We start from the raw sequence: 25,784 nt of genomic DNA, 5'->3' as shown, positions 1-25,784 counted from the left end.
CATATGTTCAATTTTAGGTCACTATACTATAACCTTGATATAGGCTATAGCTAAATTAGTTAAATATTTTTTTAATTTCCTCTTTTAAAAACATCTAGTCAGAGTATCTGAAGGCCTAAGGTATACTTGACCAATTGCTTCTTCAGTTACAACATATGAAGTTACCATTTATTTATATAGCTTATGAAACATATTGGTATTAAAAAATAAATGGATCACTAGGCTCTCTCATGCAAATGGTGAAATAATGGTATAAAATAGTTGGCAAAACCATATATATACATAGATATATATATATATATATATTCTTATGAATAACAAACCAAAATATTGAAGACGTGCCCTTTTGAAAAATATGATCTTCTTGATCTAATCTATCACTTCCTTCATTTTGGTTAGCCACCCTTAGGAGAATTTGAGGTTTCCTTTGGTTATAATGAATTTATTAGTCACCTCTTCTATTACGTACTTCTTTACTAGGTTGAAAAAATATTTTATGATGGCACTAATGAGAAAGACCTTATTGACTTCTCCTAGCTAAGGTTCAAGGAATGTTCTCACTAAATTCTTAAGTTTTTCCATCATGAAATAGACTTGATCTTCTTATTAAAATAACATTTATTTTAACTCACTTATAATTTTCATTGATATAAAAAGTTATAACATGTAGGACGATGTAAGTGGTGGAATAGATTGTAATCTTGGACAATGCTATAATATTTTATGACATGTGTCATGAATTATTTTTGTATGGATAAAGGAAATAAAATAAGAGTACTTAGGTTTGGTGGTCAGCTATGACAGTAAATTTGATAAACTATGACCACTATGAGTATCTTCTAAACATAGTCTATGACCCATCTTAGACTATGGAATTGGAATTTGTGTTATGGGATTTTATATAATACCTCTTTTATGTTGTTATAGCATTTATTAGATATTTCAATAGATTCCTATTTGAGTTCCAATTATTTATCAAGTAATTTGTCTTAAACATAGATAGTTTGTATTGAAGGATTAATATTATACTAGATCAAAATATGATAGCATATCCATTATGGGGAGGGAGCAATACTTGCTCACCCTAACTTTAAGGTCTATATGAATCACCATGTTGACCCCCAAACCTTAATTATTACTTTTTAAATTTCCTTGTCCTAGTTTGCAACCCCAAATTGAAATTTCTAGTGTGGAGGCATTTACATGCCATATCAACAAGTAAATTTAGAGAAACGTGTTAAAAATCCAAAAAAAGTAAGACCCATAAATATGTACTTGGTCATGCTTAATGGTGTGTTCATGTGGCTTTGCATGAGTGATTGTTTTATTATAAAATTTTCTCTTTTTTAAGAAATATTCATTGATGGTACCGTTTTAGTGTCCCATTATAGGTCTATTTTATTCACCCAATGACTCCTAATTATAACATGTTATTCAGGCCAGCCTTAAACATCACACACTAAGAGATTAAATTTGGAAAAATAAGTCAACTTTAACTATTTAACATGTTTAGCTTAAGAATCAAGCCTTAGTGTGTGATGTTTAAGCTGTTCATGTTAAGAACCCCATTCATCTAATAGCTCATATCCCCTATAGTATATAAAGATCATATATGAATAGACATTTTCCTAATTGAAAATATAGGCAAGAGAACTTCTCTATAAACTTCTCTATAGATTTAGGATACGGCCCTTTTTAACTCATTTTAGTGAACACACTTCCTTTGTTAGATATTTCCCCCGCTAAACACTATTTGAGGATTCAATCCATGAAAACTCTGAACAAATGGACTTAAGACAGCAACTGCGTCGTCCACAACTATTGTTAATGTTAACTTGCTATTTCAAACAAATATCATATTCACCATTGACATTTTGAAAACGAGAACATGTAGATAAGTTCAAATGTTCGATGCCTGACGAAAAGCCATTGGCTCACTTTCGATCGGATAATGACTCGAAATCCCAATTGCTTTCATGGGTTCGATACAACATGGAAGCAACTAAAAAGCATCAGCTCATCCTCGTTTACCAAAGTTGAAGGACAGCTCATTCAAACCTTCCATCTTCCGACACAAAAGGAAGATTTGGCTAAGTTCAATACTGATCTTGATTAGACTGACATGAACACATGTCATGAAGATCGACCGTAACTCCCGGCGCGAGCGAACCATTCGGAATTGCCGTGTGAGTTTAAACATAACTTTTCAGTCGTTTCACCGACATTTTCCTTCACCTTCTAGACCCTTGAAAGCTCTATTTCTTCATCGACGACTTTACTAGGCATGGAATCCTGTTTAATTCAATCCGAATATCTGTGAATATACCAAACCCACTTTTTCAATCCACCTCCGTGACTTCCACGCTACCTTCTTCATAATTACGGATAAGATAAAGATTACGCCTTTATTTCCCTATAAAGCTGAGACATCCCGACAGCTTTAATCGATATAACCACCATTTCTAATACTTGCAACTTCGCTTTCATTAGATGAAAACCTTGTACATGGGTCCTGAGTTTCCTGTTGAAATCTTGGACGAAAGGATGGAGTCAGCTAATAACTGTGGACGATCTAAGAGAGCATTTGTTACTTTCCTCGCCGGATCAGGAGATTACATCAAGGGTGTCATTGGACTGGCCAAAGGACTGAGAAGGGTGAGGAGTTTATATCCTCTGGTTGTGGCGGTCTTACCAGATGTTCCTGATGAACACAGGTTAAAATTGCTTAACCAGGGTTGTGTTGTTCGAGAGATCGAACCCATCAATCCTCCTGAGAATCAAGTCCAATTCGCCATGCCACACTATGTTCTCAACTACTCTAAATTGCGCATTTGGGAGGTATGTAGATGTTTTCATTCTTCCTTCTTTTATGATGGGGGGATGATTTTTGTTCTTTTTGGTTGATTGTGACTGAGTTTTTGAGATTGTGGGTTAATGGGTTTCCACAGTTTGAGGAATACAGCAAAATGGTGTATTTGGACGCAGACATACAAGTCTTTGACAACATTGACAATCTGCTCGAGTTGCCAGATGGATATTTGTATGCCGTCATGGATTGTTTCTGTGAGAAGACGTGGAGTCACACTGTGCAATATAAGATCGGGTATTGTCAGCAATGCCCTGATAAAGTGGCCTGGCCTGTCCACTTGAAAAATCAGCATCCACCTATGTATTTCAATGCGGGGATGTTTGTGTTTGAGCCCAGCATCTTGACTTTTGACAACATGATGGAGATTCTCATGTCCATTCCTCCAACACCCTTTGCAGAGCAGGTATTTCATTCATACCACCTCTGTTTCTCTTTACATTTCAAATTGATTGATATATGGATAAGTTGGATCATTGAGATCCTCTTTTTTCTTTTGATGTGTTTGTTTACGCTCTTCTTTACATTTCACATTTTCATGGTTCGTAATCTAAGAGCAATCTCTTTCCTCATCTTCTTATACTTTCTCTTTTCACGAGACATTGATAAAAAAAAACTCATAAATCTACTCACTACGATTGCAGACTTTAATTTCATAAGAATTCTAGCAATATGATTACTCTCTACCCATCTTAAAGAGTCCATTAGAATCTTCTGAATTCTCTCCTCCAAATATGTGTAATATTATTATATAAATAGTATTACAAGAACTTTACCATCTTTATTTTCAGGATTTCTTGAACATGTATTTCCAGAAGATGTACAAGCCCATACCGTTGGTGTACAATCTGGTTTTGGCCATGCTGTGGCGCCATCCGGAGAATGTCGACCTTGACAAAGTTAAAGTAGCGCATTACTGTGCAGCTGTAAGTTCCTTTTTTTAAGAACAAAAGTACTGGGCATGTCTGGCCTTCTGCAGGTTATTGATTTGAATTAATGGATATGTGTAGGGTTCGAAACCGTGGAGGTTCACAGGTGAGGAGGAGAATATGGATAGAGAAGATATCAAGACATTGGTGAACAGGTGGTGGGAGATATACAACGATGACCCGCTGGACTTGAGATCGAAGGAGGGGGAGAGAAGATCTGAAGGAGAGCAGGGTGGTCATGTTGAAATGCTTAGGAGGGCACGCATATTGCCTGCTCCACCTGCAGCTTGAGCCAAAAAAAGAGAGCTCATGCTGCAATGACAAACATGACATGTACCGTATTATACAGTGATAAAACTACTTGCTGGAATATATATATATTTGAATTTATATAGCTGCCAGTGTTGGCAGCTCCACATCTATGATTAATATTAATATATCAGAGGACTTATACATTCAACTTATGGAATTGTTCTCTTCAAGCTTTTGGGCTAAGAGATTCATGTTTAAACTATGACATGTAATGAATTATATCTTGAGTTAAGATGTAGTGTTTCATTCGAGAAGCATGAGATAAATCTTAAATTACTATACTTGTCATTTGTAGATTTAAAATTAGATCAGCTGTATTGCAGACTATAAAAACATCTTTTTTAAGTGACGGTATTAAGATTCTTTTTCATCATGATTTTAGATTGTTGTCAACGGATTAATTGAAGACATCTAATGTGACATGGTAATATTTCAAACCATTGTCGACAGAAATCTCAAATCATTGAATGGTGTTTGAATTCTTAATAGAGTAAAGAGCTAATCGACCCATCTTAATTAAATCACACAACAATATCACAATTTAACTTTTTGTAGAAAACAGCTTCTACCTATCAATTATTGAGCTTAAGGAGAACTTATTTAATGAATGGATCATAAGGCAGAATACTTCCTAAAGATTTTACAAACTTGGGATTGTGCCCTAAGTGGGTTTAACTTTGGAAGAAATAACTAAGCATGCTTGAGAAAGAGTAACTTATGGAGATGGGTGAGCTCCTGGAAGTCTCGATGCTTCACCTATGTGAGTGTCACATAGATACAATGATTGTTACCTTTTCCATTCATTGTCACAAGAGATGGGTTCTTGTGAGGCAATACTCATAAAACATTTGTCAATGAGTTTGACTCAAAAACTGCACTTAAATCTTGACAACAACATCATAATTTAACTTGTTGAGGAAAATATTTTCTACTTATCAAATGGTGTGCTTATGATGGTTCATTTGGAACAAAGATTGCTAAAGGTTTTACAAATGGGAAAGCAAGCTAACTGGGTTTAAACAAGGAGAAAATTATATGTTTAACCATGCTTGAGTTGGAGCAGTATTTGGATGGTTGACCCTCCAACCTCCCAATAAGTCTTTGTGCTTCACCTTTGTGAGCATCACATAATAGATGAAGTGAATGTTAAACTCATTGTGTGCTTCACCACTAATCAAGAAATGTATGTCAATGAATTTGTCTCAAAAAATATACAATTAAATCTTTGATAGAAAATTCACAATTTGATTTGCTATGGAAAATATCAATTGACGAGCTTAAAAGAGAAATTTAAAATGAATTATTCACAAGCCACAACATTTGTTGAATGTTATGCAAATGGATCTATAAGCTCTAATTGGGTTTAACTTTGGATGAAACTTTGTGTTTAAGCATGCTTGAGTTGGAGTAGTACTAGGAAGGGTGACCTCTAAGGAAGTTTTGGTGCTTCACCTTGATGTAGGAGCATCCTGAGGAAGTTGGAAATCTTGCATGTAGGAATGGTTTGACCTTGGGTTTAGAGAGCTCACTTGTTTTTGATTAGTTCTTGGTTGAAGTGTTAACCGAGGGACTTAGTCTTTGAAGGAGCTCATCGTAAACTATTTCTTGGCCATGTCTGGTGTGCTCAACCTTTGAAGGAACTCAAGTCATTGAAGGTACTTGACACCTAAACAAGCTCGACAGTGCTTGGCTAGAGTTTTTGCTAACACTCGGTAGTGTAGTTTTACAAATGTTATTTTTATGGATTGGATCGACCGACTTGGTGCATTTAATGCATGTAGTGTGTGATCATGATGTGGATCGATTTGAAGATATGTGTGTACTTATTTGGCCTTGGATCTTTATCCTAGGTAAATTTAACAGGGGTTTTAAGTTGACTAAAACATTTTGTATTTAATATCTTTTGTAGGCTGACTTGTGGCTCAAATATGTATTTAATGTAAGGGTTATTTAATTTGTAATTTTATAGGTCGACTTGTTGCTTAGTTGGGTATAAGTAGAGGGTCCTGTTGAGTCTTGAATAATTTCATTCAACATGGAGGAAGCAAGGAGTAGCTAAAAGGGAAAAGTTTGTTAGTAGAGCTAGTAGTTGCGGCTTGGGAAACAAGAAGGTTGCTTGGTGGATTGTGAGCACAATTTTAGATTCTTCTTGGGGTTTCTACTAGATTACAAATATGGGCTATCTAGGGTTTGGATCTTACAAGGTCTTGTAGAATTACTAGTGTAATTTCTTATGTATTTGGTCATAACTTGAAAGGCCTTATAGTTAGGCATGTTGAATGAAAATCTGATAATTTTATCAAGTGAGAATTGACATTATTATGGATCTGAATCTTTGTGATGTTATTGGGTATATCATGCTCTCTAGTTATTTGTTGGGGCTAGGAAATCTCCTTTGGGGATTCTCCTACCTTGCATTGTGACCACCATTAACCTCCAACGAGTGATTTTTATTTCACCTTGTTCTTCTCTATCTCTTTACAATTCTTTCCACCAAAGAGCATCATGTCCTTTCAACTTAGTTTGTGCCAACCTCACTCTAAGTGGGTTACCAATAAACTCTAACTCAAAGTAGTCTTCTAGCCCACCAATCCAATCAATTAGGTCTTTGGATTCAAAGTACCTGAGAAATTAGAAACATCCATCTTATGCTTCAACTTCATCTGAGTGCTAGATCTATCCAATTGACCAACTCTGTCTTCCCTAGATCTCTCCATGTGATTGGTTCTGTCTTCACCACTAGATATAGCAACCTTAAAGTCTTCAACAACTTCCTCATATCCATCATCAGTACCCACATTCCTAGGTACATTAGTAATAGCTCTCGTGATCTCATTCTTCATCAACTCTATCTCAGATCTGAAATATGCTTTAATCTTCTCTAAAATCTATGTCTCCACAACATCTCAGATATCATCAATCACCTTAGGGTCCAATCTTCTTGGAGGCATCTTTGAAGATCTTCATGAACCCTTTGCAAAAAATCTCCAACCAGATCCAACATTCACGCAAGATCAACCTTCCATCTTTGCAAGCATCTCTTCATATCAAGATCCATCTGCAAGTCCTCTGCAATTCTAAGTCAGAATCACGATCTGCCACCTCACAACAAAGATATCTAGGACTTGAAAAAGAACAATCCACCACAAGATCAAACTCTACTCCACAAGATCAACCTTCACTCTAATACCACATCCTTGGGAAGATGTTAGCATAGATTTCATACCTAGGTTACCTCAAACACAAAGAGGCAATCATTATATATTTACAGTAGTGGGTAGATTTCTCAAGATGTCTCATTTCATACCTTGTAAGAAGACTACATATGCAACTTGCATATAGGTATGTACAAGATCATGGTGGACTAAAAATTGACAATGTGAAAAAAAATTAGTCCAAAAACATCCAAAAGTGATTTGAAATTCACTCTAACTTTTTTCCCCCAATCCTAATACCAATGCAAAAAATTGCTACCTAGGCATATCGACTTATGATATATTAGGTATTTGATATATTAGGTATCCAATGTATCAGATACCCAAAACCTATGCATAGGTTTTTAAAAAGTAATCCAAACTCTAACTTTGTCATTTTCCTTGCAATAGTAATCGCCTTTGGTATCAGGTACAGGATTAAAAATTGGGTATACAAAAAAATCTTGCCATTTTGTCACTCCACCTTGCATCCAACCACAAGTAGGTTCAAATTTTATTGTTTTTCAATTGATTTAATTTGTATTTTTTTTTTGAATTTAGGTTTTTGTAATGAAAATGGAAGTTTTTGAGTTTGATTTATAAATTGTTCACTCAAATTGTAATTCTATGTTTATTTTCATTATAGATAGGCATGGAAGACCCTAACCAATCTCCAAATAATCCTCTACCAAACGGCGATCCTTAAAACAATCCAAAACCACCACTACCCCCTCAAAACCCTCCCCAAATTCAAGACCTATTTGAAGAAAATCTAAATCAATTAAGGGTTGTGCAACAAACATATAACACTATTCCTAGTTTATCTCCCATGCTAGCCACCCATAATATTATTGTGGCTAATATTGAGACACTTATTGAGCAACATGATACTACTCTTTGTTGGCATGATGAGATGCACCACCAATTTGATGACAACTTGGATTATGATGGGGTTGCAACCCTTAATATTATTAAAAAGGAATTATCCAATCTATTTTTTGACCCCAAAACTGGTAAAATAGTTGACCCTAGAAAATTGAAATTATCAATCAAATGGTACACTAATGAGGCCATTAGAACTCATTTTTGGGATCGTTGGTGGATGGTTTTTGATAAGCCACCACACAGTGATTTAGAGGTACCTATATATTTCTTGAGAAAATCAAATGTTGAGTTTATCAATGGGCTTAAAGTTAATTATTGGAGCATGAGGCCAAATACGACTGTAGGAGGTGGAGCTCCACATGATAGACCCAGGTCAAAGTGGAAGAAAGCCACCACATATGTCCCCCCTAATATCCCTACCCCTCCTTTAGTGCAACATCTTAATGTCATCACTAAGGCTAGTATGCCATCTATTAGAGCCATTCATCATTTGAGCAGTCTACTAGTCACCTAGACTAGGTCATTCTTGCCTCCTCACATTGATGATGCTAGTGATAGTACATTTGGCAGTTCCTCACATATCTGTGTGCCACATACTTGTGTTATGTACAAGAATATTTTTCTAGGTCCTATTATTGGTTCTAAGTTTTAGTTTGAGGTTGGGGATGATGAAACAACAGATAGGGTTGTAGAGATGCACATAGATCCTATAAGAGATGAGGAGGGGTGGGCTAAGACATGGACTCCTTTTGTTATGAAAAGTCTAGACATTTGATTCGTCATAGCACTATTAATTTAAAATCAATATTTATATTTAATTTTTTTTTTGACAAATTTATACTTATGTACATTATGTGATTCATTTATGTCCAATTGATGACAGAGGAGGAGAAGAGATTTGGATTCTGTCACACTTTCAACCATTTCAATTGTCCTTGAGACCTCTACGATATGTATTATTTGATTACTCATTAATTTCCTATTTGATATTGTATTTTACATGATTTCTCATCTTCTTTTTCTCTTTCAGGTTTCACCTATTAGTGGGGGATAGTGTGAGGGGGATTGTGCCAACGACCATTGACAAGGGGAAACTAATTATATGTTTTAAAGTCATTAAATGCATATATAGATAGATATGTACTTTTCAGTTGATTGTACTAATGAAATGCTATTGAATTGTTGATTTTATAGGGGGGTGGCCTCTAATGATGCACATATCCAGATTCACCATCATAGACCCTCGAGCATTTCCATTCACAACGAGAGCTCTATAGTATGTATATTTATTATTTATTTGTTACTTATCTTAATGTTCTTAGATTATAAAGAAATGATTGTCATCATTGTAACAACTATATTTTTACCTGTCATAGGAAACACTTGATGTGATGGAGGGGGATCGATAGGGTTTTGTATCTTTGCTCACTCAACCAACATTTTTCAATCAGAGATCACCTGAGGTAAATTATAATTTGAATTCTCGATCACATTATTAATTTATTATGTTATCATTAATAACATTATAGTTTAAGTAGTAGATCAACTTGACAACCATACAAACATGTTTAGTTCAAACTTAGCGAGGTGTGTGATTTATCAAGGACATATTCAAGGAAACTTGAGCAGCGAAGGAAGGCATGAAGAGAGGTAAATGGAGTTTCCTCCATTATTCATCAATATGCATTTGAATAAATTTATATTTGATATGTACAAAGCATTTAATTAACTAGTCTAACTTGGATTTTATTTTTTTGTTCATGCATGATATAGCAAGTTCAGAGAGTGCATCAAAGAGGCTCCATTTTGATGATCCTCTATCATCTTAGGATATAGTAATTTTTTAGGGATGCCTTAGGGCACATTTTCAGATAGCATATGCCACATTTTGTGTATAAACTTTGATTTCATAGACATATTTTCATGGCATGCACCATATTTTTTATATAGATGTACATTTTGACATACTTTTGCATCGAATTTATATATGATTATATATTTTGATATATTATATTATTGTAAATTGTTGCACATGTGTATTAGCATAGTGTATGGTATCTTATTTATTTTAATCATCTTCATTAAAATCTAGTTAATTTGATTCTTGGTCATTAGAATCTTGTACATAGTTAATGAAATCTTATTCATTTTCTAAGTCTTGTTCATGGTTTATGAAATAAATATCACAGTAATAGAAAATAATTGAACTCCTCCAAAGATTTAAGTAAACCCAAAACCAAAATCACTCCTTAAGAAAAAATATATAGAAGTGAAGACAAGCCTTGAAAATTTCAACATCCAACTAAACACAAATACAATGATCAAACAATACCAAAATGACTCTAAGTTATGATCATCGAAGATTGTTGTTCAAATGTGCTTAGTACACCTTCTAGGCACTTTGATGTGTGGTGCTCATGAACATTCTGGTGACTCTGTGGTGAAAATGGTAGTGTCACTAAGGTTCACCCAGCCATCTAAAGCTAGCAACGCTGATAAATCAATGCCATAATGAATAGTTTCAAAGTTGCACATTGGTGGACCAATTCATTAAGGAACACTACAAGATTGGCACCAAGTAAGATCTCTATGCAAATTTCAAACAAAATTGAATCTCCTAGAACTAAGAGAGGTTATTGTAGACATCGATATCATAGTCTTGAGGCATTTGATAGTTTTTCGATATCCCTCAGGAGCTCTAAGTTACAAGTCTCATAAGATTTCTTCCCAAATGTGCTTAGGGCACCTTGGCGATGCTCCAATTTGGGGTTCTTGCGAACGTTCTAGGCTCTCCACGACCAAAAAATTGGTGTCACTAGAGTTCACCTAGCCATTCAAAGCTAACGATGCTAACAAAATGATTCCACAATGAACGGTTTGAAAGTTGTGCAATGGTGCACCAATTCAATAAGGAACACTATGAGGTTTGGCATCAATTGAGATTATCATGCCAATTTCACATGAAATTGGATCTCCTAGAATTGAGAGAGGTTATTGTAGACATCAATATCATGGTCATGTAGCATCTGATTGTTTATTAATAGGCCTCATGGGTTTTGAGTTACAAGCATTAAAAGATCACTGCTAAAACATGATTAGGGCACCTTGGAGATGCTTTGGTTTGGGGTGCTTGCAAATGTTCTAGGCTCTCCGTGGATGAAAATGCAATGTCACCAAGGCTTGGCATTGACTAAGATCATTGTCCCAATTTCAAATGAAATTGGATCTCCCATAACTAAGAGAGATTATTGTAGACATTAACATCATGGTCCTGTAACATCTGATAGTTCATCAATAGGCCTCGTGGGTTCCAAGTTATAAGTGTCAGAAGATCACTACCAAAACGTTCTTAGGGCACCTTGGAAACACTTAGGTTTGGGGTACTTGCAAATTTTCTAGGATCTTCATGGATGAAAATATCATGTTAGTAGGGTTCACCCACCCATCTAGGACTAACAACACTAGCAAAATGATTCCATGATGAATGGTTCAAAAGTTGCACACTAGTGCACCAATTCATTGAAGAACACTATGATATTTGGCATCAAGTGAGATCATTGTGCCAATTTCAAAAATAATGAATTTCCCAAAATTGAGAGAGGTTATTGTAGACATCAATATTATAGACTTTTAGCATTTGACAGTTTATCGATAGGCCTCATGAGTTATGAGTTACAAGTGTTGGAAGATCATTGCCCAAATGTGCTTAGGGAACCTTGGAGATGCTCTGGTTTGGGGTGGTCATGAACGTTCTAGGCTCTCCATGGATGAAATAGTGGCATCACTAGGGTTCACCTGCCCATCCAGAGCTAATGACACTGATGAAACAATGCCACGACCATCCTTTAGGGTCAATTGAATTTTTTTACAATAATTGTAATTACAGACACTATTATGTAAATTCCACTTTGAACATTGTAAACATGACCAATATTAACTAGATGAACTAAAAATATGATTTTAATGCTCCCTCCATGTTATTTAATGAGTTTGAGTACTTTGACCACTTTGATTGACCTTTGACCAAGATAGACTAATAGACTAAATGTTTACATAGATGTCTATAAAAATTTACCATTAATCTATTAAATATGAAAACACAAATTACTAAACCTTATGAAAAGATATAATAAATCAAAAAGTTCAAAATTTTCATCATAATTACAATTGAATGATACAAATACGACTACATCTTTGCCATACAAAGTAATGTACATGGAACAAAAGGTACACAATGTACATCGTTGTGCATACTAAAGTCCTTGTAAATATCATTGATACAACCATATTATGTGTACACAACTACCAAAAATCCTAGAGACTAAACTATCATAGAATTATATTTTTTCTATCTTCGTGCACTACTAGTGTTGAAGACGCCTTCAATTCAATATCGTACTAAATGTTAGTATTATAGGAATTTAATATTAAGTACAAGTATAAGCATACAATTAACATATGAAACTAAATTTAAAGCATATAATGAACATATGAAACCTTGTTGTGAGTTAGTATTACCTAGTGAAGTATTCATAAAAGGTCATCTCTACACTTGAGGGTCCCCAATAGGGCTTCATGACCAACATTAGAAATAGTAAAGATTATTTAATTTTTTGGTCTTCCTTGATGCTTTATCAACTTTACATTTGATTCTATAATAAGGTGTGAATATATGAGAATGGTTTTGTGCTTCTCATAGTCTTCGAATGTGGGAATTCCATATCTTCTAAGCACATATGTTAATAGTCATGTTCTAGAAACAACAACTAAACCAATAGGATATGTGAATCCATCATCATCTATAATCAATTGTACAAGATTTTGTTTACCTCTTACATAATGTGCTAACCAATAATTTGATTTCTTATCATTCCCTTGTGGTGCAACTAATGCAAAGACCTGTCCTCTCTGAAGAAGACCTAGTAGATGGATATGGTCAAATGAACTTTCCATGCCATCATTTATAATAGAGGGCATGAGAGATAATGGAGTAAGGTAATGTGGAGCCCATTTATCCACACACTCACTCAACTCACAATGATCCCAATCACACTAAAAACAACTAGGAAAAAAGCAAGCTAACTATTGTGTCCAAATGGTCCATGTACTACAATTAGAGCTACAAAATGAGTGCATATTTGAAGATTCTCTCACTGTAGCACAATCCAATCTATCACCTAAGGAGCCCTCCTCAACCAATCAAAAGAAGCTAGATACTATTGAATCAAAAGTCCCACCTTGTGATAATGTAGAATGTACACCAATCAACCATGGTATGAGCATCAAGAAATTTTGCTGATAAAATCTTCATTTTATCCTTGACTAGAGCTCTGTTCACACATGCCCCCACTCCATCATACTCCCCATTTCCATGTATGAACTCAAAAAGTCTCCAAATATGAGGTACACCCATCTTTACATGCATTTTACACAACCAATAAAACATGCAAACATTCTTGAATTAATTTGTGCAATTATCTAACCAAATGAGATGTATATCCATAGAAATATTATGTTCTCACAAGACCTCAAAATAATTCTAAAAAATAATGGAGGAAAAACTCATGAGAGTGAGATCTATCATCACTCATATAAAAGTGGTACTCTTTGATTTTCTTCTAGTTATCTTCCACACTATTAGGGGCATGTCTATATGTTATGCAGAAAAAAATAACAATTTGAATGGAGTTGTAATAATAAGATTGTATCTCATTTTAGGGTTGTAATGTATAGTTTTATACAAAGCCAACGAATGATATAATAGTGCCAATGGGGAAAGTGTTAGTGTAAATAATTATTATTTACACTTTACTTAAGTTTACTTAGGATAAATGCATTATTTTGTTATTTATTAGGTTAGACACCTAGGAGTTTGCATACTCATATGAGTTGTCTTGTTGACAACACAAGAGTAAGCAACTCCAATTTAGCACATGGTGTCTACATCACTGGAGTTTTCATAATCAATTGAGTTGTCATGTTGACAACAAAATTGTTCACACTCTTAATCAAGTACATGGTGTCTACAACATAATTTTATGTGACACACCTTTGTAGGCTTATACTCTCATCATCACACTAACTCCTATGCTTAATGGAGGATAACCCATTCTTGGTGGACATGTGCTTAGTTGTGAGTCTAATCATATTTCTAACTCCTATGCATTCTAGAAGCATTCCAAAGGCCTTTATATATAGGCACCTCTAGTGTATGTTAGCATAGATAGTGAAGACGCCACACAAGATCCATGCCATCCTACCCACATGGATTACCTGTACCATCTGAGTTAGCTGCCAAGTCAGCAAATCTGTATGCTAAGTCATCTAAACACATCATCTTCATCTGTATTGTCTGTACAACTAACATCATCAACCATACAATTGATTTCACTGCCACATCATTAGGGGGTCGATTTTTGCTGACATCATTTCACTATGTTAAAATTGATGGCCATTTGACCATCATTTATTGGCCAAATTGAACTATAGTGATGGTCATTTGGTTGTCAAATTTAACCTCGTGTTTTGCTACTCAGACCCCTCTCCAGATTTAGTTTTGATTTGACAGTCCAACTTTGGGAGACCATAGCTCAATCATCTAGGCTCCAAATCAAGTGCAATTTTTTTAAAATTTTGGGTAGAATTTCCTAAACATTTTAGTGGTGTTGTTCTTTTCTAGTTTTGGTGCATGGATTTGTCAGAAATTATAGTTTTTGGTAACTATACCTATCCAATCCTACATTTTGCATGTTCAAACACTTCGTACAAGCTCATCTGGACTCCAAAATAGGTTCCATTTTTTTTGAAAGTGAATTTTTTTTGTCTACTTTCTAGATCTACAATTAGATTATAGGCTTGTGTGGACAAAAATACCACTTTCAGAATTAGGTACTTTTCTACATTGTAATACTTTGATATAAATTCAGAATTGTTGTATATCTAAGATACATTGTAAAGTTCCAGTTTTGAACTCCAAAAGGAGGTTGTAACAAAAAATTAGAAGACAACTAAGGCCAAAATTGGCAAGTGGCTATTGTAATCACACTAAGTATAAAGTGTCAAAATCTTTCCTTTGGGAGGGGGGCGGGGTGGGGGGTTGGGTTTCTTGATTATGTGAACAAGGGGGGGTGTCTCTTGGTGTTGTGTTCCTCTTTTTCTATTGTTATCTTTCATTTCTTTCATCATGAGAAATGTTAAGTTTCCAAAATTAACACCACATAACTATGCTACATGGTCTATTAAAATGTGGTGTCAATTAATGCATAATGAAGTTTCTCAATATGTAGATGGTATGCTTCCTAAACCAACAGGTGACCAAGTATTTAAAATTCATATTACTGCTTGGGAATAGGTAGATAGGAAAGTCCTAGGTGATACTAGGATGTGGGTTGAAGACATGATCCTCTATCAGATCTAGAAGTATTGTACATCCAAGGAAACTTGGGATGCCCTCAAAAATCTATATGGTAAAGTGACTGAGGAGGATGTTTACAAAATTGAAGATGAGCTTGTCTCCCTAGATCCTAAGACATTTGATTCTATATAGGATTTTATCATTAAGGTGAATGAATGAAGAACAAAGCTTGATGTTTGTGGTAGTCCTATTAAAGATGATAGGTTGATCGATCTCTTTCATAATAAGTTTCCATCTAAGTACTCCACCTTTTTTTCTTCTTATGACACCAAAAAGACTATATTAGGGGCTGCCTATAAGAAAATCACTTTTGATGATTATGCTCAACTATTAGAAGAAGAACAAGTTAAGTTGTAAACAATGGGGATTCTCAAGTCATCCAAGTCTAAGGCATTGATGGCTAATAATGAGGGTTCTCAAAATTTAGCTTGTCAAAGTTCAAACAAAGGAAAGGGCAAGAAGAAGAAGTGGAAGAGCAACAGACAAGAGGATACAGAAAAATCAACACCAACATCAAAACAACAAGGCAAGTCTTCCTCTAATACAAACAAGAAGGGGGACACTAATCAGGAGAAGAAAAAATGTGCCTATTGTAAGAAGATGGGTCATGATGAACATCAATGTTTGCATAAGAAAATTGATGAGTTGAAGAACATCATGAAGAAACAAAATTTTCCACAACCCAATGCTTATAAGGAGAAAGGATCCTCATCCTTAGTTTCTAAGGGGAAAGGGAATGCTTTACTCACAAACACTGTTAGTCAAGGAGAATGGATTTAGGTGCCACACATCATATGGGTCCGTCAAAAAGAGATTTTTCTTCCATGAGACATTCAGAGGTACCACACATCTTTATAGGTGATGACACTAAGGTGGAAGTTGAAGGGAAAGGTGGAGTTGAGATTGGCAATGGAGCATTCAAGGATGTTCTATATGTTCCTAATCTTACCTCCAACCTTCTTTGGATCTACCAAATGACTCATTATGGAGGTGGAAATAAAGTTGAATTTCTTCTAGATTTAGTGGTAGTGAAAAGCATTAAGGATGACTCTATGATTGCAATTGGGGAAGCCAATCATGATTCAAGGCTTTACACTTTCTCCTCCTTTGTGCCAAAATCAAATGCACAAGCCTTGTTACTACATTCAAATGCATAAAGTAAACTGTAGCATGAGAGATTTGGACATCTCAACTACAGATATCTTTAGCAGCTTGGTAGTAAGGAAATGGTCAATGGTCTACCTCAACTTCAATTTTAAAAAGGTGTTTGGCTAGGTTTTTCACTTGGAAAACATCCAAAAAAATTGTATGAAAAGGGGAAGTCTTGGAGAGCACAATGTGTTCTTGAATTGGTTCATAGTGATGTGGCAAGACCATTTCTAGTGCCATCATTTGGCAAGTCTCATTATGTACTTACCTTCATAGATGACTACTCTTGCTTTACTTGGGTTTTCTTCATGGCTCACAAGAGTGAAGTATGTGAAAAATTTCTCAACTTCAAGGCTCAAGTGGAAAAACAATCAAGGAAAGTCATCAAAATTCTTCAAAATTATAATGGGGGGGAGTATGTGAACACAAGATTAATAGACTTTTGCACTCAAGAGGGTATTGATCTTCAACATTCACTACCATATATGTCACAGAAGAATGGTGTTGCTGAAAGGAAAAATAGAACTCTCATAGAGATGACAACTTGCATGCTACTAAACAAGTCTCTTGATCAAGTCTTTTGGGTGGAAGCTATGAACTGTGCTAACTTTATATAGAATAGAAGTTCTCACAAAGCTTTGGATGGTGTAACTCCTTTTGAAGCATGGACTAGCAGGAAACCTACAGTTAAGCACTTTAGAGTCTTTGGTTGTCTTGCATGGGCCAGAATTCCTCCATAGAAATGCAAGGCATTTGAAGCACAAAGAAAACCTTGAATCTTTGTCAGATATGCAGACTCACATAAAGCCTACAATTTAATGGATCCAAAGACACATGACATATTCTATGAGAGGAGAGTACATTTTGAAGAAAGTTGTCCAAGCTTTACTTCTTCAACTCCTCCTTCTTCCTCCTTCATTGAAGAGAGTGATAGTGAAACTAGTGACTTGGAAGATGTTTGTCCGTAAAAAACATAGAGGCATCAACCAGTTGAGATTGAGGATACTCCTTCTACATCTTCTTCCACTAGACCTAGATGGGCCAAGAAAACATTGGATGCAGCAAGACCATTGGTAGGAAATCCTTTTGATACAAAGAGGACATGATCACAACACAACTCACTCCCACATACTTATATTGCAGTTGCTTTAGATCCACAATCATTTAAAGAAGCATAAGGTATTCCAAAATGGGATAGGGTAATGTAGGAAGAGTATAACTCTCTTATGAGAAATGAAACATGGGACTTAGTCTCTCTTCCTAAGGGAAGAAAATTGGTTCGATGTAAGTGGATCTATCAAACCAAATTTACTACAGATGTAAGTGTTGATAAACATAAAGTTCGACTTTTTGCAAAAGGTTTTTCTTAGGTACCTGGCAATGATTACATTGAGACCTTTGCACCATTGGCAAAGATGAATTCCTTTCATTTGAGAATTGCTATAGTAGTAGCTCAAAGATGGGTTGTTCATCAGATGGATGTGAAGAGTGAATTTTTTAATGGTGACCGATATGAGGAGATATATATGTATCAACCATAGGGATTCATATAGGATGCTACCTTGGTTTTCAAATTGAAGAAGTCTATCTATGGACTTAAACAAGCTCCCAAAGCTTGGTATGCCAAGATGGATTCCTTCCTACTCTCTAAAGGTTTCACCAGATGTCATTCTGATCTGAATGTCTACATTCTTCAGAGGGATGATTCACATTTTCTCGTTGTACTTTATGTGGATGACTTGATCATTATAGGAAGCACAACATCCATCATTGACAATGTTAAGGCTACTTTTTAGGATAGGTTTTTGATGACAGACTTGTGGCTACTCACTAGTACATTTGACCCCATTTTTAGACCAAAATTTTTGACCATCTAATAGAATGAGGTCAAATTGGTCATTTTATGCAAGGCAACGTATATAATTTTTTAAACTAGAAGCCCGTGTTGGTCAAAATTTCAACCAACATGAACTTACACTATGTCAAAATCCAAAAAAAGCTCTTTGTCGCGCCCTAATTTCAATCTTGCCGCGCGACCGGAAGAAAGGTTGTAGATGTGCGGTTAATATTTATCGTTTACTGCATTTTGTGGTGCCAGCAGAGGAAGGGTTTGAAGATTACGTGCCAACAACATTTTACTGCTAGTGCCAACAGCGTTTGACAACTTTAGTGCAACCTCCGCCGGAACAGTAAGGAAGCTTTCAGTAATCAAAACTATATTTGCATTGCTTAATGTGTATGTTTCATATTGCTTCCGCATTGTGTACCATAGCGTTGTATAAAATTTTAAGGAAAAAAATAGTTATAACTTAATAGATTAATTTCTGTCAGCTGCCTGAGAGAGGTGTCACAATAGCTAGATCATAGTGTTGCTTAGTTTCAATACATTATGTGCAAATATGAACAGTGACGTGCTTATCAAGAAGACATAGTGTAAATTCTTCCTCATAAATTTTGTGGTAATGTGAATCAATAATCATAAGAAAAGTGTTGATTGAAGTGATAACTGAGTGTAGATCATACTATGCTAAGCTACTTCAGAAAATGATATCTTTTTCAGTATGTAGCTAGAGAAGCTTCATAAATGAAGGGAAGAGAACAGTAGAACGTACATTTATTTGGGTATTCTCATTATCTTCAAGGCGATATTCATGCATAATCCATTCTGCTTTCTGGCCATGAGGGGCTCTCCCAGTGTAGAAGACTAAGGTCTTTCTCATTCCAATCCTCTTGAAGTTCATATAAATGGCCTTATCATGGCCAGTTGCCTTCCAAAACCCTATAGTTGTTTCTCTATTTGTGCAGGTGCCTGTTGGGTACTTCTTGTCTTTATGACAGGACAAGTACCACTCGTTTTGTGGAGAAGAACCTATCTTGCATCTCTCTGGTTCATTTCAAAATAATAATTAGGGGAAAAATTCACAAAGATAACAAGTCTTAAAGAAAATTCTATTAAGAAGAAATCAATCCATACCATGGAGGTCCCAAGGTTCAAGCTCGTTAAGATCAACATCAAGGTCAATGATCTCATAGGACACATTTTTCTTCAAATAATAGTGTTAAAGTTCTTCATTCATTGGATGAAACCTGAACCCTAGTGGTACGCATGAGGATTGCCCATTGTTGATAAACCCATCCTTGTAGTACAAGAAAACATACATATGTGCATCAATCATACACTTTATTTTGCCTCCAAGAGTCATAACAATTAGCAATACCAAGAAGGAAAAGAGAAGAATCAATAAGTCCATTCAAATGGCAAAAGAACATATATATCATCTTCTCAAACTACTTAGTGTTCTATTTTCAAAAGTTCTACAATTTTTTTTTTTTCTCAAAACTATTTTGAAATGAACAATATAAATTCATCTTGCTTATCTTGGTCTGATGGAGTATGATACAAAATATCCTGAAATATAATTCAAGATATCAAAAGTATCATGAAATATAATCCAAAAGATATTGAAATATATTCTAAATATCATGAAATATGATCCAAAATCCTCAATATTCTCAGGAATTATCTAAATATATATACCAATTGAAGTTATCATGGATAGTAAAAATGGCATATTAGGGTCTACTATGTTTGGTGCTGCCTACACCCAGCTCTGCTACAAGAGTTAGGTAGCTCACATACTAGTAGACCACCAGACACACCAGGATGTTGTAACATAATACATATATATAGCAATAGAAAACTCTACACTCTGCTATATGTTTTCTTCTTGGAAGAGGAAAGAAACTACTACAATCTTTTTAGAAAGACAAAAGAATGATACATCAAGAAAACAGAGCTTGATTGCATGATAAGCTTATATTTCTAAAGCAGTCCCCAGAAGGACAAGCCTCTTCCAAGCCAACATGAAGACCCTGGAACATGTGTTATACAAAAATTGGCTGCTCACAGGCACTAGATGCTTGAAAGAAACACAACCATGTGGCCTGAAGATGAAAAACTAAAATCAATTCCCAAACACAAAATTATACAAGTTTGAATGTTTCTTCTACATAATTCCATGCCCATGTTTCTGATCCTACAAATTAACACTAGTACATTTGACCCCATTTTTAGACCAAAATTTTTGACCATCTAAAAAAATGGGGTCAAATTGGTCGTTTTATGCAGGCAATGTATATAATTTTTTTAACTAGAAGCCCGTGTTGGTCGAAATTTTGACCAACACGAACTTAAACTTTCCCGAAATTAAAAACAAGGTCTTTGCCGCGCCAATGTATATAAATTTTTTAACTAGAAGCCCGTGTTGGTCAAAATTTTGACCAACACGAACTTACACTTTCCCAAAATTAAAAACAAGTCTTTGCCGCACCCTAATTTCAGTCTTACGTAACTGGAAGAAAGGCTGTGCGGTTAATGTTGGTCGGATACTGCATTTTGTGGCGCCATTACATGCAGAGGAAGGGTTTGAAGATTACGTGCCACGTTTGGGAGCTTCAGTGCAACCTCTGCCGGAATAGTAAGGTTCTATCTCTATTATATCTCCTCTTTTTCGTTGTTCATCACATCATCTTTAATGTGATTGGAATTCGTAACATATAATTTCCCTCAGCGGCTCCCACCTTACATGCCTTGCGTGGATGTTCTATTTATTGGTTTGGGAGTTTTCTTTTCACTGCTAGACACCTCTATTTTAAGCTGTGATCTTGTAGCCATTGGCTAGCTTCATGGTGGATTCCCCAACTGCGGGTTTGATGCTTTGGATTGGCATGAAAGGTTTTCCAAAGCTTTAAGAGATGCAAGCTTTGATTCAAGTTGCCTTGATTTCAGGATGTCAACTAAAGCCTCTATTATATGTGCATCAATTAATGACTCTCTACAGCTGTCATCAAGATCAAATTTTGCAAGAGCTTTTGCCATTTCCAATTTTGATTCAGCTGACCCCCTGCAAAGGCGATCAACCACTAGCTTGCACCAGTTTTCCATCACCATAGCTTTAATGTTTTCTGGAGAGTCTGCCAGTTCATCTAACATTTGTTCAATTTCTATTCCCCCGTTTAAGCATCCATCACCTACATCATAATGCAAAAAGCTATTGAGATAGCTAATAATGGATTCCTTGCTTCTCACAATTACATAATACTTTCTATTCAACACTTATCCATAAAATGAGAATTTGCCAGTTCGAACAAGCCTTCAAGCAATTGTGATACTGGTGGCCCCACTATATTGGCTTCTCTTTTGACTATAGCTCCTCAATTATTCAGTGCCTCTTTTCCCTATGTTTTGCTTTTAATTGTTTTCATAAAAATTAAGCTTGTAGAGTCTTCAAGAAACCATTTAGCCAATGGGTGAAAGAATGACAAAATTATAGAAAAGAGACAGTTCAAAATAATTCACACAATTAAAACTATGCTAGAGTTTGTGTAAACTGATACAACAATTATGTACCCCATTTTCTTCAATACAGATTCTATTCACAAATAAAACTTATCTACATCAATTGTACCCTTTTTTATCCAATGTGCTCACAAGTTTGAACCTCTTCACATTGATGCTGGTGGCATTCACGCCAGATCACTTAATGCTGATAAAGTTACAGACCCTTGCCAGTGTAGTCATGGGTTTTGTCTCTTTTAATATGTGTAGAGAATCCTCTTTCATTAGATAACAACAGTCTTATGATCTCAAATCAACCTAGACTGCTGCTGTTCCCAAATTGGGACTATTTAAATCCGATGTAGAACTAAAACCAAATCTTGAAAAAGAAACCAGTATCATAAAGCATACCCCAATTTCATATTCAAACATTTAACTTCTTGAAACCAATAATCGATACCAAGAATTGACTTGGAGCAAAACAAAATTGAGATCTTTGAAATTGTATTGTAATTGGTGATGACTTCAATCACAACTCTCTTTTAAACTATTGTTAAACCATTTCATACTCATCGTGACCAGCCACCAAGGTAAGAACAGAGAAATTATAGATAGCTTTAGTATCTTCAAACCAAATAGCAATTAGCGCAGGTTTTGAATACAATATAGTTCCATAAAATTTGTTTACTCCATCTATGATGATTCAAAAATTTAAGAACATAGAAATGTGCATAAGAACAATGAAGAAACAAAAGATCTGAACAGAATTAAATTCTACCATTATTCCATTCCTGATTACGTTGTTTCTCCACTTTCCTTGATTCTTAAATCTTCTCATACTACTACTATTCAGAAAAATTATATATATTCCTCTTGGGTTTCTTTAATTACATATATCTAAAGATATTCAAAAGAAGGTAACCCAATAACTAATTCTTAAAACTGACTTTTAACTTCCCACACCCGACTCATTATAATTCTAAATATATTAAAGGTACTAGTAAAGTATCTTGGAGTTTATTCAAAACTCTTAACTTATAACCCCCAATTACATCATTAAATTAACTATATAAAACTAAGACTCATCCCAACATTATTAAAATAATCATTTAAAGTGCATTAGAATCCCATATCTTGAAAATAATTGGAATCTCTGGATGCCCTTGTATCATTATGCCTTTGCCTTCTTCCTTGTAGCTCTTGTAGGTCCCTATTTAGCTAGTTTTTCTAGCTTAGCAGTAGGAGGAGTCCAATCTCCTTGTAACCTTGTGAGGTTGAGGAGTAACCTCAACTTTTATTGCCAAAATATCAAGTGTGTCTACCACCTCTACACTCTTATTGAAAAACATGTGTAGATGACAATATAAGATTAGGTCTCATTTTGAAGGACATGTGTAGATGAGAGATGGATTGCTGTGAAATCAAAAAAGAAATCATCAAGCATGACCATTCATTTTGGTATGATCGACACTTCTTAAGAAAAGTGAATAAAGTTTTTGTGGATATAAGTCCTTGACAACATATATATAGTGCTAGTTACAAGATTTCAACTACTATTTATGTTTCTCTGTGTATATTTTTGAAGTTGGTATTTGAATTGAGGTTGGTGTCTCATGTGGTTGAAGATGGTGTTCCAAAGAGGGTTTGTTCTCTCTAGGAGTTGGTACTTTTGGTGAGTTGGTGCTAAATTTTGTACTGTTCATATAACACATTCTATACCATCCATTGTACACCAATCTGCATACCCAGACATGAATCATTTATAGTTTGAATCAGCTTACCAATGCAAATTCAATTCCTTGAGTTCTTTTTCACATAAAACAACTTAATTGTTTGTTAAGTCTGAAAATGGATAAGAAAACCTCAAATCAAATTAAATAATGTAGAGCTTGATGATCTTCTTTTAATACCAAATATTCTTGCATTTAAAGTTTAATGAAACTTACATCATCACATACCATTTATTCTCTACTTAACAACATTAAATCTGCACATTTCATGGCTTCCAAACAGCCCAATAATATTATGATGGATGGGATTTAAAATCAACTCAATTAAACCATCTTAGAGCTGCCCAAAGTAACTTTTTATAATTCATAGAGGATCAGCTTATAGAGCCCAAAACAAAGCACACTTTCAGATTTATTTAAATCTGAAAGTGACCACCGAAACAAGGACTATAATGACCAAGAAAAGTCTAAGAGAAATACATACCATGAAGCCGTCACCAAGATATAGTTTCAGATTTTTCTAAAACAGGTTTTGTGCATTCAAATTGTGCCTTGGGTGAACAAGAAAATGCCAAGTCAGTTCATGAACCTGCAACAGTTCAGTGCAGCAAGAAACTTAATTAAAATCAGATTTTAATAGAAAAATGTTATGGATCACTTAGAGAAAGAACTGATGCTATTCTTCTCATGTTGTTACATGAATTAGTGATTCTTAGAACTGTTAAGAAGCATTCCAATGTATCAGTTCTTTAGCTCAAAATAGGAAGTCGATAATCCAACTCAAATCAAAATTTTAAAACAATCAAATACCCAATGGATTCTCAACGCTATGAAATTTGCATTTCCAATGAAATTAGTCTATGTAAAAGAACCCGATATATTAATAGGAGGGCTTTGTTAGCGTATTGAGTTTTTCATTGTGAAACTATTCACCAAGAAATTAAACAAGTTCAATAGCTCTGCCACAAATTGGAAAGGACTGAAAATATAAAGAATTCAATGCTGAAACTTCACAGGATAATGGAACTTGTCATTTTAAAACTTGAGAAACCACATGCAGAAGACCTTTTTTGTTAACTAAATCTTACTTCCATTACATATTGATTTTTTCCCACAGAGAGAGAACTCTGTTCTCTGCTACAGCCAAGATTGGCTTCACACATCACCACCCATAAATCTATCACAACAAAGTACTTTAACTAAGAACATCAAATCAGTTCTTGATAGTCACCCAACTACTATAGCTGAATACTAACCACCATATGGGAAATGCATTTTTCATTTGTTTCATTTTTATATTTTTTCAATTGCATATTTTGAAATTCATCATAATGCCCAACATGGTAAAAAAATTTGTAAGTTGACAAAGCTTGTCACATTTTGATCTTTAGATGTAAATCCTTTTATTTCTTAATGTTTTGATATTTTTAGAAGTGCTCTTATACCATTGCCATTTTGGTAATGAAAGCTATTATGTCATGATCTTTTACTTGAAAGGGGGTTTCTTGAGAAATTCGGTGGTTGTAGCTTGATGGTTGTTATCTTTATGTTTAATGTGGTTTAAGAATTTGAGAAACAAAAGATAAAACTCTGGTTGAAGACCTAGCTAGGAGAGAAACATGCTACAACTTGTTCAACTATATCATATGTCAGATCAATTTTTGGGAAGAAGTTACAAAAATGAGCAATGTCTAATAGTTGTGAATCTACAATCTATAATGATTCATGCCTTTCATCATCCTCCATATCCACTAAATTGAAAATAGTTTCAATGATCTTAAATAATAGGGCTTTAGATAGTTATTCAAAAATATATCTTCTTTTCAAGCTCTCTATTATTCTGATGATGGATTCTCAATTTATGCCAGTGCAATACAAGCATCTGATTTGAAATGTCAATGCAAAAAAATTCTTCTCTCTTAACTCTCTGTTATACTGACGATAGAATGCGATTTAAAATGTCAATC

The 25,784-nt window shown here is 34.9% G+C and overlaps 1 protein-coding gene across 1 annotated transcript; it reads left to right on the top strand.

The window, feature by feature from the left end:
* Positions 1 to 2,418: 2,418 nt before the first annotated feature.
* LOC149564355 (galactinol synthase 4-like) lies at positions 2,419 to 4,259 on the top strand. The gene is made up of 4 exons (XM_089827414.1): positions 2,419 to 2,838; positions 2,949 to 3,272; positions 3,658 to 3,792; positions 3,877 to 4,259. Exons 1-4 carry the CDS (start codon positions 2,491 to 2,493, stop codon positions 4,084 to 4,086), a joined length of 1,017 nt encoding a protein of 338 aa, XP_089683540.1. The 5' UTR covers positions 2,419 to 2,490; the 3' UTR covers positions 4,087 to 4,259.
* The last annotated feature ends 21,525 nt before the right edge of the window (positions 4,260 to 25,784 follow it).

Source organism: Cupressus sempervirens, chromosome 4, assembly GCF_028749045.1.
Source record: "Cupressus sempervirens isolate cs-2001-9-10 chromosome 4, ASM2874904v1, whole genome shotgun sequence".
NCBI classification, from domain to species: domain Eukaryota; kingdom Viridiplantae; phylum Streptophyta; class Pinopsida; order Cupressales; family Cupressaceae; genus Cupressus; species Cupressus sempervirens.
Note: the sequence above shows the minus strand (reverse complement) of the source record. Positions and strands in the feature narration are given on the sequence as shown.